Below are 15897 nucleotides of genomic sequence, written 5' to 3' on the forward strand. Positions count from 1 at the left end.
GTTTGTTTGTAGAAAAGCTCAAGACACATCTTTTGGTACATGTTTCGACTAATTTGGAGCATTTTTTGATGAATTATGAAGATTTTCCCGAGGGCGCTACTTTTGACTTCTGGAGCTGTGGCACGATGCTCAGAAAGTAGAATGCCGATTCAACATAATTTTTTGTTTATTTGAGTGTTTTCCAACATTTTGACATTAAAAACTCAAGAACTCCAAGAGAAAAATAAAAAGTTTTTTTTTGTATTTTCACGATCAGGAAAAATCGATTATCAAAAAAAATCAGAATTGGAACTATTTCAAAAAACTGATTTTCGTATTGCTGCATGTTTCAGCTATTTTTTTTTTAAAGTTTATGCAAAACGGACTGAATTCAGCTGAGATACATACACAGGTAAAGCGCTGTAGGCGAGCGGTAGGCGAGCGGTAGCTGAAGGGCCGCTGGCATGCGAATGGTATGCGAATGGTAGGCGAACACTGCAAGTAGGTGAATGGTAAGTGAGCGACAGATTGGTGTTTTTGGGTGGAAGCGGTGGTAGCTGAAAGGTAAGCGAGCGATAGTCGAAGAGCGGCGATAGACCAACTGCAGCTAAATGATAGTTTAATACCGCGGAAAAGTGAATGATAACTGAGTGATATTCGAATACCGCGATAAGTGAATTATTGCTGAATGATATTTTCTCTTACATAGAAGAAAAAAATATTGGTTCAACGTATTTAATTTGACAGTTTGTAACTGGAATGAGATAATCGAGCCCGAAAACAGCCTTTGACCTAGGTGCTGTAAATTTTCACGTCTTAATTGTCACTATTTCCTGACCATGTCCTTCTTCTCTTGAGCCCTCTAACACATTCTCCATATTCTCTGAAACTCCAAAGCGAGTTTTCAGATAATTGTTGTTCCTCATTATGAAACAAACTTGGTCTTCCAGTTTCTTTCTCGTGATAATCAGGAAGTTTTCAGTTGACTTATTCTTTGAAGATACCGTAACCCAAACTTTTTTGGAGAAGACTTCCAACGTTTCGAGAATAATTCATTCTATCCCGAAATCAATAAAAGAGTTTTTCAAACAGACTAAGTGAACTCGTTCATACTTTTGAATTCTGTAATTCTTCTCTATACGTTATGGAACTGAACGGACAGCAGACGTTGCGAAGGTTAAGCTACGAGAGGGTTCAGGTGAGAATGAAACTTGGCCAAATGCATGTAGTTATTCTATTTTTTATGAATATCATCTCAAATTGTCATTTACGTTCAATTATTTATCCATTTTTGTCTTTCTTAGTTTTTAACGCGTCGAAACTCATTTTTAGCGAAATAAGGCAACCACGCTCCATTGACACGCATTAGAGAGAAGAGACGCAGACACTGCAGCTGCGTTGGAGTTTTAAAAATTAATTTTTTTTCCATTTTCTCGCTTGTTTCTTGTGTTTTTCACCGAAATCTTTTGATATTTTGTGCTTTTCCGGGAAATTAAACTACGGCAGAACTACTTTTCTGAAAGTATTCGTAAAATATTGTGCAAAAAATATATTATAACTGAAAATAGCTGCGCCTCGCAAAAATTGAATAAATGCAGAACTGGGAACTGTGCGCTGCTACTCATCTGGTTATTTTTAGTTCTAATCGGAAGCTTAATTACTTTTCAGGTGGATCGGTAAGTGAGGTAAGTTAGTTTTCGAAGAATTAAAAACAACCAGAGACGAGCGATTGACAAAACCGCATAGTCCACAATTTTCGATATTAATTTCTTACAGCTAACAAAAACCATTGACGAATTTCAACTATTTTCAATCAATCCGGAAGGCATCAGGTGAAAATGACTTGTTTGGTTGAAAACTCATTTTAATTTAGTCGAAAACTCTGACTTTTCGCTCGAAATCTGCCTTTTGCCAAAAAAAATTACTGAAAAAACTCTAAAAATGTTTCGTTTTGAAAGAATTTAGCCAAATCTCAAATCTTTTTTCTCATTTTAAACTGAAAACAACTTGAAAAGCGTTTAATTTTATCATTTTTCGCTTACAATTTCGAATGTTTGTCCCAAACTTCTCAATTTGGGTCGAAAACTGGCAGTTCAGCCACGATTATTATTTTCAAGTTGAAAAAGAGTTATAGGTGCACATTTTTCACTGAAATCTTGTAAATTCTGCCGTAGTTCACGTTCAGGAAATGCCAAAATCACTAAAGAAATACTTTGATCACTAAAATACCTCATTTTGTGTATTAATAGAGCAATTTAGAACGAAAACAGTGACCTCTTCACTGTTAACTTTTCTCGATGTATTCGTTTTTAATTAGTAACGCATTCTGAGGTATTTTGAGTTTCTGGCGTATTGACAACATGGTGAAAAACATAAGAAATAAACGAGAAAGGAGAAAGTGCCTGAATGGCTGGATAAAGGGAAGAGAGAACGAAGGAATGGAAGTTTTAGATTATTTCAGATATTACAAAAGGGTCCAAGGAGCGAAAAAAACAGGAAAATGTGCTAGAATTATGTAATTTTTATAGGAAATATTCTAAAATTACACCCATAATGGAGGGGAAACGCTGCCCAAAAATTGAAAAATGGAGCGCTGGTAACTTACCGGTAGGCCGCCCACAGACGTGTGCGTTGTTCCCCCTTCGCCTGCCAGCGGTCGGCAGATAGCTTACCGCTCGCCTATCGCGCTTTACCTGTGTATGAAAGTATGCAGGTGTACTCACCTATGATCGCTACTGTACACTGTCAAAGTTGGATGTTTTCAACTGAAAACATCCAAAGATAATCTTTTCAGCGGTAGTAGACCAGACATTTTTAATAACTTTTGAAAGTGACGCAACATTTTTTCCCTACCCTGTAATTTCCAGTACTGTAATCTTGATTAGAAGTCTGGATCCCTGATTAAAGTTTGGGTCCATGATGTATCTCCTTGTTCTGCTCTTTATTATAATTTACATGTCTTTGTTGTCCAGCCCCAGGATTCTAGCCTGTTAAATCTCAGCTCTATTGACAAACTCCTTCTTGTCGTCGGCCCCCTCAGAAAAAATGGAGAAGTGCTACCAGAACACCACTATCATCCACCTTTTCTATATTCATCACAGAAATAAAAAATACATTGATGATGCACTCGCAAAGAGCGCACACATTATGCATTTCCCTCCTCTTCCATACGAGCGACTCGACTGGCATCAACTCTTTGCGAGTGTACACCAGTCGCTCTTCTCACCCTATTTCTTACTCAATTCGTCGTGTATCATCACGTTTGTTGGTTCACAAGCGGTCCCACTCTTCTTTTTTCTTTTTGAGATTCATTCCAAGTGCTCGTTCTATGATCCATGTGTTATACCCATTAATTTGAAGATGGCTCATTCACATTCTCTCTTTCTCGACGGGTGCTCGATTTTTGAGTGACCAGACTAGAGTGTAGCCAGTATTGGTGGCTCGGTCTCCCGCCAGGGCATTAAAAAAAGTATTGATAACAGAGGTTATCGAACCTGCTGCGTCTCTTAATGAAAATGAAAAAAACAAATGAAATCTTTCTTGGTTTTTAAGGTTTCTGTTTTCTTGAGTGTTCTCTCTCAAAAAAAAAAACGTCGAAATAAAATTTACCTCATTAAATTTTATCAGTAGTCTTTAGATGTGTTAAACTGGCTGTGGGAATATTATTTATTAAAGATAAATTATAGGCGCTTGCCTCTGCTTTTATACTGTCCAGAGGCGGAGCTTAAACATAGATGTGTGGGTGGAAGAATGTACTACAACATTTAAAAAATAGAATGGTTTAAGGCTAGAAAGGGTCGGAAGAAGCGGGTAAATGTGGGAGAGTGTAAAGTACGATAGAGAACATTGGAAATCACTTACTTCATACAAAACAGTCTGAAAAGTACGTTTACAAAAAGACAAATTATGGAAGTATATAGAGGTAAACGATCAGGGAGGGTAACATTATTTTTAAAATAAAACAAAAGTGTTGAAAAAGTGAAAAATAGGATTGCGAAATGATTATAATCAAAAGATTCCTTCAAATTAAAATATATATTCAGAGGAGATGGAGATTCATCATTTTGATTGTTGTTCTCAACAATTGCTGGTGGATGAGCAGCCTGAACAATTCATAATAAGAACTGAATCTGAAAAGTCTTGAATTCTTACCGGTACTGCTACGTTCGGTTCTCTATCCAAATCGTTGACCTGATTTCGAACGTTTCCTTGGTTCTGAAATTGAGTTCTAGAATATCTTAAAGTTACTGTTGAATTACTCGCCATGCCGTCTTGGTTGTTTTGATTTCTATTCCCGTGGAGTGGTTGAACATCGACTTCATTCTCAAGACGGTAATTCTGAAAATTTCACACAAGTTTTGATAACTGAATTTGAGAATTGCTCACCGGGTTCGGTTCGTTTCTTGGAGGAGCATGTGGATGATGGTTGAATGGCACGTAGATTGGGTTTCCTCTTCCAAGACCATCCGGTCTTGCTCTCCGGTTTTGTCCCATCCTGTTCCTTGGAGGCGGCTCATTTCTCGCAGGACCTCGATTTCTTTTACCTTCTTCACTAATGAGACGTGCAAAGATCCTTTCCCTTTGCTGCCGAAGCGACTCGAATCCAGTGGCAGAATCGGGTCTTGGATATGGAAGGAAATCCGCGAAGATAAGCAATGGTTCTCTACATGGTGAGTGAACAAACGGCGAGGAGCATTGATTTTGTAGTTGAAGTGACGTTTCGAATAATTGATTTATATCCTCCCTCGTCAACGAATCGAGATTTTCTGGCCTCACAATCTTGAACTCTTCATGACAGCATACGAAATTTAGACATTTTTTCTGAAATTTATCCATTTAAATTCATGTTTTTTTTTCTAGATCTGTTCTTACTTTCAGTTGTTCTATGTTATATTTATACGATAACTGAAAAGCGAGTTTTAAGAACTTGTAGCCTTTGGTAAGAAGAAATTCTTCACAGGCTTTTATTACTTTTCTAGCACCAAAGAATGTGGCCTGTTCCAAAATCCCAGCAACATGGCTCTCTGAAATTTTGAATATCTTTTTTTGGCAGAAATGTTGTAAAGTTACCAAGGATAGGAATACGTTCGTCGTGAAGAAAATCCAAGAAGATTTGGAAATCGTAGGGATCGATCCCCTGAATTTCAATAACCTTTTGCTCGGATTCTATAAAATTTCCGGAGAACATTGCTTGGAAATAATCGCATTGCATTATTAAATACTGAAAATAAATGTTCTAATAATGCTAAGACAGCAAAACTTACTGCTTTGATCAAATTGAAGTTGAAGTTTCCAACCTTTATGATGATATTCGATACCCAGATATTCTCAAAATCGATCCTTTTATCACAAAAACTCACTTCGAGATCAGCACGGAAATCTTGTAGATTTCTGTATATCAATATGTGCTCCCAATCGATAACGATTTCGTTCGATTTTTCATTGAAATACTTTTCTGTCCACATTGTGTGGAGACGATAGCCGGTCGAGAGAGAAATGTCAGTGTAGAAGGAGAATTGTGTGGTCTCCTCATTCAAATTATTACACTTTATTGTTAACTCAGCTCTCGGTATTAGCTCATCGATAATCCGAATTGCCAGTAACCTTTAAAATTTCCTATAGGATTTCAAAACACCAGAACTTACAGTACCGCTCAAAAGTTTATTCAGTTTTGGTTTTTTTTCAGTTGAAAAGGTCCAACTTTGCGAGTGTATTTCGGTGTCACATGCCTGTCCGATATACTTTATTTTATATGGGTTGGACAGAGCAAAAATAACACATCATTTTTATAGTTGACCATTTTTTTGTAGGGACACTACCTTAAAAGTTACATGTTGTCAAAGCCATTTCTCCCTGACACCTTCACTCTGACTACCTGCAACTTTGAAAGTAGTGTTGGTATTACTGCCTGTCTCATTAAGTAGATTTCTAATGTCGATAAGTAACTTGCTAGGGAGCGTCCGTACTAAAAAGTTGCCAACTACAAAAATGAAGTTCTACTCTTAGTCTGTTTGCTCACATAAAAAGTTATTTTGTGCAACAGTAAGTTTTACTATGACACACTCTCAAAGCTGGGCGTTTTCAACTGAAAAAGGCAGAGCTTAATATACTTTTGAAGAGTACTGTATAGTCACAAAAAACTTACAACTGATAATTGAAGTAAATTCCAATCGGAATGACTGCATGGTTTGCATTTCCCAGTTTTGAAAAAAGATCTCTCACGATGAATTTTTTCCGCGGAATTGTAGGCTGGTTTCGATTCATTTTTAGCCTGGAAAACAATAATTGGAGTTGTTGCAAACACCGGGTTTTAGGGTTTGTTAGATTGGAAGAAAAGCTCGAAATAATTGAAAGCTGACAGTGAGAATACCGTTCTAAAGTTAGTCGACTTTTGCTGTTATTGCCTGCAAATGACATATTTGTGACATAGAAACTTATTGGGATGCAAATCCAAGCTACAGCTTTACTTTCGCAGTTGACAATTTTTTGGAAGATACTGTATTACTTACTGTATTACTTGCAGAAGCAGTAAGCAGAAAAGTTGAGGAAGTGAAGATCAGGAGTGAAGAAACAGAATACGATTACTGTAAGGCTGACTTTATCGACCTTCAATGTGACTTGGTGGAACGAAAAATAAGAAAAAGATATGGACAGAGCGGAAAGATAGTATGAATAAAGAAGCTTAATATTGAGAACAATGAACTAAAAAAGTGTTTGAGTAATCGATGAACTGATAAGGAAACACATGTCAACATTTTGGAAAAGAAAGAAACGGAGAAAAGATGATTGTGTTCACCATTCTCGGAAAAAAAGAGAGATACATAAAGAACTCTCAATGCAACGCGTAGATCAATGTACTTGGCATCGAATAAAAGAGAGACACAGAGAAAAGGAAAGTATGAAAAATGAAGACTCGTGGAACACCAAAAAAGAACGAAAGGAGAAAAAAGTAGGCAATAAGGAATAGCTTGCGAATCCAGGCAGTGGTAGAGAAAGATGAAAAAGTAAATGAAGAAGTAGTAGATGTTGTATAAATATGTTTAAAGTTATTAACAGTAAGATTGTAATTACGAGCATGGTACAGTACCGCTCAGAAGGTTATAAACTTTGGCTGTTTTCAGTGGAAATTGATCAAGTTTGATGGTGTATTTCGGTGTCACCTGATTGTCCGATAAACTCAATTTTGTATGGGTTGGACAGAGCAAAAATAACACTCCATATTTTAGTTGGTCATTTTTCGTAGGGACACTATTTACCATGAAAATTACAGTTTGTTAAAGTGAAAATCTCCAAAATTTCACTAATTTGCATTGAAATTAGTCGATTTCAGGGAGTAATGGGTTTCTTTACCTGTAGCTTTCATGGTAGAGACCCTACAAAAAATGGCCAACTACAAAAATGATGTGTTATTTTTGCTCTGTTCAGCTTATACAAAATGAAGTTTATCCGACAATCAGGTGACACCGAAATACACTGTCAAACTTAGACATTTTCCACTGAAAACAACCAAAGTTGATGACCATTCGAGCAGTACTGTACATACATTTAAGAATATCTATTGAGCCAAGGAAAGGTCAAAAATCTTATAAACCACCGACCACTACACACAAAAACTGAAAAATAAACTAATGTGAATCGGGTAAATGGTGCATGTGTTCGACGATGTCGAGAGAAGAGAATAGATAAAAAATGCTCCGAAAAATGTCTTTTCAACGATGAGACGCGTGCAATAAAAAAGGGAAGCTGACGCGGAGAGTGCAAGAAGGAGAAGAAGAGAAACAAGTATAAATAGTTTGAAATTGTGAACCGATGAAGAAACGAATGTTCTCTCTATTTCGGAAAAAAAAGAATGCGTCCGAGGAAAAAAAAGATAGTGATGTATTCATGAGGTTTCGAAAATAAGAGAAACGCAGATGAAATAGAAGATAAAAAAGATGGGACCGAGGGGAGCCCCAATAAAATTAGTGGGGGGGGGGGTTCAGAAGAAAGGTCGAATGTTTGAAGAAGAGTACTCAGAAATGTTAGAGCAAAATAAAGGTCGAATGTTTGGAGAAGAGAGTATGAATATGTACTTATCAATGTTAGAGAAAAAAATAAACAATAAAAGGTAGAAAACCGTTTTTTGGGAGGTGAGAAGAGAAGCACAGATTCTGGAACTTTCTCCAGTAGGTGATGTTGTAAAACAGTGCAGAAGAACTGTTGTATTAAAAATTTACCGGATTTAAAAAACCCAAAAAATAATGGACTGAAGGGAAAACACTGTTCTCATAGCAAATCGATAAGAACAAGAATTAGTTTCAAAGTCAAAAACCGATAATCTTCAAATTGATAACAGCTATACGAGGAAAAACGAGCTGATAAAAAATGAATACACGAGTCGGTTCGGAACAAAAAAGAGAAAATTTGCTTTCAAAAGTTTCCTAAAGTGTAAAAACCAAAAGAAAAAGAGGGAAGCGGAGAAAAATTGCTATTAAACGTGAGCTATTGGTATTCGTCGCTTCGAACAGAAGAGACGCAGATGAAGTGAAATTGAGAAGGGAAAAGTAAGGACGCTTTGAACATTGATGCAAAGAGAGATGGCACCAAATGTCACGAAGAAGAAAAAAACGAGGTGACTTTATGTATATGAAAGAAGAAGAAAAGAGATTCAAAACGCTGGAAGACGGGGAAGAACACAACAAAGAGAAGAGGAAGCATATGGTGAAGGAAAAGCGAGACAGTAAAAGAAATTTGAAATTGTGAACGGTGCAAAAATTTCAGCGACAGATGGAAACCAAAGTAAAAAGAGAACCCCCGATGAAATTGAAAACCCGATGAAAAACGAATGTTCTCTCTTTTTCAGCAAAAAAAAGAATGTGTCCGAGGAAAAAGGAGAGTGATATATGCATAACGTTTCGAAAATAAGAGAGACGAATAAAAGGTAGATGCATCGAAACAAAAAAATGGAGAACATTTTGAGGACAGGGATCATAAACTAAAAAGTCAAAAACCGTATGAAAGCCAACAAATTAACACAATTACAACAAAATACTGATAACGAACTCACTATTTCATTCAAACTAGGACATAAATGATAAATGTGTCAATCAAACACGGCCAAAAGAGGAAAAGAGAAATGAAGGAGAGACAGAAAAACTTTATATATGTCAGAAGTACAGAGAAGAAACGGAGGTACCGTAAAAACTATCAAAGTTTTTCCAACAGAAGAAATATTTTATAGCCATTCAGCTATATTTTGTCTGTTGGAAACTTTTTGATATCTCCTTTGAGAAAAAAGATATACCTCATTTAATATAAACTTTGCTAGATCAAATGTAGAGCTCCATTTTTTGTAGTGTCGTTATAGCTCATTGAAAAATGATCCTAATTGATCAAAAACTGCGGAAAAAATGGTACCAAGTTAAAAAAAAAACATAGTTCCAGTTTGAAATCCTAGTTTTGAAAAAATAATTTTTTGAATTTTTTCACTCAAATAATTTTGGTTTCCAGTTTTTACCCAATTTTTCATGTTTTTTGATTATGAATCAATTGTAAGGTGAGCAAATGAATCATCTTGTTCTTGTACCCAGTTGAAAACAGTGAGTATTTCAAGAGGGTAAATCGATTCATCAATTGAACTTTTTAGCTTCGAGGCGCCCATTCATCTTTTCATTTAACCTCAAATCTCGTACTCGAATCTTCAATCCTTCAGGAATTCGGAGCACTATGTGTCTACGCCAAAAGGAAAACTTGTGAACGTTTACAATTGAAGATCGACCTCCAAACATCACCTGTTGACAGTCCCCTGGTCCCCGAATCAGGTCCCTGTCTCACTCCAAACTAAAATGTAATTTATATTACTAAATTATTCTAATTTAGTTTATATTTATTACATATTTTACTTTAATTTAATTATCTCCCTTCTTCCCTGTTCCTTTAACCCCATTTCAGGCGGAAGTAATATTCCACTTTATTTAAATCGCCGCCATCGTCGTGTCTGCGTCTCTTCAGTCAAAGGCGCACGCTGTTTCCTCGTCGGGTCTCGCCGCGCCGCACATCCATCAACGACTGTGACCGTAATCGACCGACACCCTCACCTGGCCTAAAGCCATTAATTAAATTAGTCTTGTTTTTAGTTTTGTTCTTCTAACAATTCTCTCTTTTGTTGTTTTGTTTAGAAGTTGTACGTGAGCCTCGTCGGCGTCCCTCTGGACACCCCTAAGCTTTAACTAGCTAGGAATCCCCAGAGAGACTCCTCGAATACCTCGCTTACTTCTTTTCTCCCTTTTCATGTAATTTCCTAAAGGAAATAATCGATCAGGTTTTTAATGCAGTCCCTCGCGGGTCATGCTTTTCCCCTGAATAAATCGGTTATTTAATACACGTGTTAACTGTACAGCGGGACACTTCCTTTTACCTCTGAACCACCTAAAACGGAAGTCTATTTTGGGCCCATGTTCCCACCCCACTCGGCACATTACCGGCGGCCTTCTGGAGACAGAAGGGGTGGCCACATCACCCGGTTGAGTTTCCGGTTTGCTTCGTGCAAATTCATTGTGTATGGATACCGTTCTATTCGTTTTTCTTGGCCTTATCTTTTGATTTTGAGCTGAATCAGTGGTGTGAAGGGGAGTGTTTTATTGTGATGTCGGCAGTCAAACGGCACTTGCTGACTTTGTCTACCAAGAAAAGTAGGCTCTATTCCAGTTTAGATGTCCTTTGAAAACTTGAACATCCCAAAAAACACTTAGACGTCCTTTAAAACACTTAGACGTTCCTTAAAACACTTAGACGTCCTTTGAAACATTTGAACGTCCTTTCGGATCCAAAATATGTTCAAAAATGTTTAAACGTCCCTTAAAACATTTAGATGTCCCAAAAAACGTTTAGACGTCCCATTAAATATTGAGACGTCCCTTGAAGTCCGCAAATTTGGTTTTAAATAATTAGACGTCCCAAAAAAAGTTTAGACGTCCTTTCAACACTAAAAGTCACTGAAAGTGTTCAAGGGACGTCTAAATATTTTTTGGTACGTTCAAATGTTTTTTGGGACGTTCAAACGTTTTTTGGGACGTCTAAATCTTCAGAGCTATGTTTTGGGATTTCAAGGGACGTCTAAACATTTTATGGGACGTTTAAACGTTTTTTGGGACGTCTAAACTTTCGGAAGGACGTTTAAAAAAAATTAGAGTTTGAAAGGACGTTTAAGTGTTTCAAGGGACGTCTAAGTGTTTTAAGGGACGTTTAAGTGTTTTTTGGGACGTTTGAGTTTTCAAAGGACATCTAAACTGGAAGAGAGCCGAAAAGTAATATATGTATGGTCGGTCTATACACTCCGGAAACTGCTCAGAACTAATTTCCTCCATTCTTGTGACTAGAAAAATTTCCCTCATGTTCGCTATATCCTGTCTAAGAAAACAAACCATTCTCGTATTCTTTTTTGTATCTTTCTCATTTCAGAATAATGGCTATTCGTTTTTACGAGCAATTTTTCGTAACATTGATTACTTTCTCGGTGAGTTAAAAAACAGTGTTTGGAAATGAGTTTTTGTTTTTCCTACAGATTTCTTTAACGGGAGTTCTCATCAATATCATTGTGCTCCTTGCAATCAAAAAATCCAACTCGATGAGTGGCTCATTCGGAATTATCACGAAAAATCAGGTTGTCTGTAATATTATTATGTGTCTTATATTTTTATTAGTGATTACAATTAAGGTATAGCAAATCCCCTTTTTCCTACATTTTTCCTTTCCAGCTCTTTTCCACCCCTCATCGCCCACTCCCACTATTTTGGAACTGTTATTATGAGTGTCTATGAAATATCCAATTTATCTCATTTCCTGATTTCACTCAACAGATTCTGCCTGCTATACATGCCTCATTATTATGAAAGAGTATTCAGCAACTCTAAAACTGTTCTGTGGAGAAACATGCTATGGATCTCAGCTATTTTGTTTTGTGTCTATTTTTATGAAGTGGTGGACTGTAATTACTCGTACGATCCTCCCTCATGGACTTTCGAATTAGAAACTACAGAATTATGTAATCAAGTCTCTTGGTACACGGACTTTGTCTTCAATACTATAATAATCATTGTCACTTTATTTTTAAACCTAATGGCTGCCAAGGAAGGAAGAAAACAATCAAGAAATCTTGTCGATGCAGCTGGTTTACAACTTTCGGAAGTTCAGCGACAAAGAGAATGGAATTTTGTGAAGCAGACCTGTTTTCTAGGACTATCGATGGTCTTCAGTCAATTTTCATTTTATGTCGTAGCGCCTATAATAAGTGAAGAGTCTACAATACTTCTGTTTTTTGTTTCGACTCTCTGGCCGTTTAGTTCTGCAGCAGAAGGGTAAGTTGGATGTTATATAATACATCGCCCCAACTGAAACTTTTTTCATTTCAGAGGAATAATTCTAGCTTCAAATAAAGAACTGAGATCTGTTTACAAGAGAAGTGAGTTGATTTTTCTGATTTAATGTTTAAATTGCTAACTGTTTTCAGCGTCTACTGTTGCGCCAGGATGACACAACTATTAAATATTGGATATGAACGTTTACCTCTGGATGACGAATCAACGTAGCATCTTTTACGCCCGCATGAACACAAACCCAACAGAAAAAAAACCAATATTTTCGTGATAGTTTGAAGTAATTCGAAAAAGTTAGGTTGAACACATTCAATTCATTTTTTAAAACTCCTTTCAAATGTATAATTTTGAAATCATTTCTGATATTTTCAATTTCCCAATTTTCAAACTCAAACATCTAATTTCAGAGACAATGAAAACCCGCACATTCTCTCGTACTGGAAATGACAAATTTCCAAAAATGTCATCATCATCGTCATCGTCTCACTTCTCTTATCAACTATACTATATTGAAAGTGATGCTATTACCCCTATTTTCTTCTTATCTTTACCGCTTTTTCTTGTTTTATTAATTTTATTATTTTCGGCCCCCCTCATGCAACTACTATATAAACCCACAAGGAGAGTGCATTGATAAGAGTCGAAAATGATATCAAAATCAGTTTCTATTTTTCTTCTTCTCGCCTTATTCTCTATAAAATATTCAGCAGGGCAGTCATGTCCCACTGGATTCCAGCTGGTCAATCAGAATAAATGTTTGAGAGTTTTTGCTCAGAAGCTGAAACATTTGGAGGCAGAAACGGACTGTTCGTATCTTGGAGGAACACTGGTTACTATCAAAACTGCTATTGTAAGTTTGACACTTTTTGAATTTTCTAACTACGGAACTTCAGGACAACCGTGTCATCGCCAATATTGCCGCTAACGCCGGCGCTTCTTCGATCTGGATCGGAATTTTCTGTTTCGCTACTGGAAACACCACCACCTGCTATCCCGATGATAACTCTGGAGAGCTGACTTACAACAGCTTTGCCTCTGGAAATCCAGCTGTGACAGGAAATGGAGGGTGTGTCTACATGCAGACATCCGGAAAAACTTCTGGGCAGTGGTTGAGTGCACCGTGTGCAGTGGTCGGAATGCCATTCGTTTGTGAGGTTCCGATGACTGTTGCTGGTTAGTTTATTGGCCCCGAGTCATGAGAAACTAGTTTCTTTGTTTCAGACCCAACTTGCTCCCACAATTACAACGGCTACTGTTACACTGGATCCACTGAAATGCACCTAGCCACTATCAACACTACATATGACAGAGCACAAAGTATCTGTCAGTCCAAAAACTCCGATTTGGTCTCCATTCACTCGAAACAAGAGCTGGATTTCATTAGAGCCATCTACAGAAACTCTGGGATTCAACAAATCTTTGTGGGAGCTCAGGCGTTCCTTCCGGACACTTTCGACTGGTCCGATGGGTCTAATTGGAATTTCGATTACACTGATCCACTGGCCACTTCTAAGGGAAACTGTCTTGTGATGGATTTATCGGACCGCCCAAATAATGGAATGTGGTCACAAACTGATTGTCAGAATGTCAACTTCTTTTTGTGTAAGAGGAAGATTGGGGATGCTACAGTTGCTACTACGGTAGCAACTACGATAGCTGTCAATCCAAAGTTCAAGAGAGCTTCTAGAGGTACATAAGAGTAACTTTCATATCTACATAATTTTCTTTCATTTTTTCTAGCCGCCATCCGTAACGAACTTCTCGACTTCTCCAACTGCAACTCAACTCTTGTCTTGGCTCCAGGAACCATTACATCTTTTGGATACCCCAACACCAAACCACCAATAACCACATGCACCTGGAACATCGGTACCCTTGGACCATATCGAGTTGGAGTCTATTTCCCTGATTTCTCTGTCTACAACGCGGTCTACGTTTATGATGAGTATGGGAATATTATCTCGAGTGTAACTGGCAACATGAGACCATACCAAGTGTTGGGAACTTCCAATGTGGTCACTATTACTCATGATTCGAGATTTGACGCTGCTTATAATTATAATGGGTTCAGTGCCACTATTTTGCCGTACTAATCATTTTCTCGAAATAAACTTTTCATGCTCTTTGAAAATATCCATTAAATTTTAGACCTCTTGTCTGCAGCCACTTGTTATCTCTTTGTCTCTATCAATTCTGATAAAAGACCAAATATCCGGTTCTTAATCAGGTTGTCTTTGCGACTTCCATTGAGGTAATATGTTTTTATTTTTCCGATTTATTTTATTGACAGGTACAACAAAAGTAAAGTAATAGACATTCACTAAGAGATAGAGAAGAAGAGCAGAATAGGTTCATCAAGACTTATTTGAAGACCTTCGAAGTTGACTCGCCTTCGGGATGCAGAGGCTCTTAAACAATATCCAATAGTTCCGTCATCCTGGCGCAACAGTGGACACTGAAAACAGTTAGCAATTTAAACATTAAATCAGAAAAATCAACTCACTTTTCTTGTAAACAGATCTCAGTTCTTTATTTGAAGCTAGAATTATTCCTCTGAAATAATACGAGTTGCACCTTTTGAGCGGTACTGTAGCATCAAACTTACCCTTCTGCTGCATGCTGGAATGCCCAGAGAGTCGCCACAAAAAACAAAAGTATTGGATAGTGATCACTTACTACAGGCGCTACGACATAATATGAAAACTGACTGAAGATCATTGATAGTCCTTGAAAAAAAAGTCTGCTTCACAAAATTCCATTCTCTTCTTTGTTGAACTTTCGAAAGTTGTAAACCAGCTGCATTGATTAGCCTCCTTGATTGTCTTCTTCCTTCCTTGGCTGTCAACAAGTTAAGAAATAATGTGACAATCATTACTGTAGTATTGAAGATAAAGTCCATGTACCAAGTGACTTGATTACATAGTTCTGTATTTTTAAACTCAAAAGTCCATGAGGGAGGATTGTACGAGAAATTACAATCTATAACTTCGTAAAAATAGACACAAAATATAATGGATGAGAGCCACAACATGTTTCTCCACAGAACAGTTTTAGAGTTGCTGAATACTCTCTCATAATAATGAGGCATGTATAGCAGGCAGAATCTGTTGAGTGAAATCAGGAAATGAGATAAATTTGATATTTCGTAGACACTCATAACAGCAGTACCAAAATAGTGGGAGTGGGCGATGAGGAGTGGGAAAGAGCTGGAAAGGAAAAATGTAGGAAAAAGGGGATTTGCTATGCCTTATTTGTAATGGAAAAGTCACTAATAAAAATATAAGGCACATAATAATATTACAAACTGCCTGATTTTTTGTGATAATCCCAAAGGAGCAACTCATTGATTTAGACTTTTTGATTGCAAGGAGCACGATGATATTAATGAGAACTCCGGTTACGGTAATCTGTAAACGCCAGTTTGAAAAACAAAACTGATTTCCAAAAAACTGTTTTTTTAACTCACCGAAAACGTAATCAATGACACGAAAAATTGCTCGTAACAACGAATAACCATTATTCTGAAATGAAAAATGTACAAATAAGAATACGAGAAAGATTTTGG

General features: G+C 37.1%; 1 protein-coding gene across 1 annotated transcript; it reads left to right on the forward strand.

The window, feature by feature from the left end:
- Positions 1-12978: 12978 nt before the first annotated feature.
- GCK72_007302 (uncharacterized protein) lies at positions 12979-14425 on the forward strand (the record flags this gene model as incomplete). The annotated part of the gene is made up of 4 exons (XM_053726097.1): positions 12979-13182; positions 13226-13505; positions 13554-14021; positions 14073-14425. 4 exons carry the CDS (start codon positions 12979-12981, stop codon positions 14423-14425), a joined length of 1305 nt encoding a protein of 434 aa, XP_053590291.1.
- Between the last annotated feature and the right edge of the window lie 1472 nt (positions 14426-15897).

Source organism: Caenorhabditis remanei, chromosome II (assembly GCF_010183535.1).
Source record: "Caenorhabditis remanei strain PX506 chromosome II, whole genome shotgun sequence".
Lineage (NCBI taxonomy): Eukaryota > Metazoa > Nematoda > Chromadorea > Rhabditida > Rhabditidae > Caenorhabditis > Caenorhabditis remanei.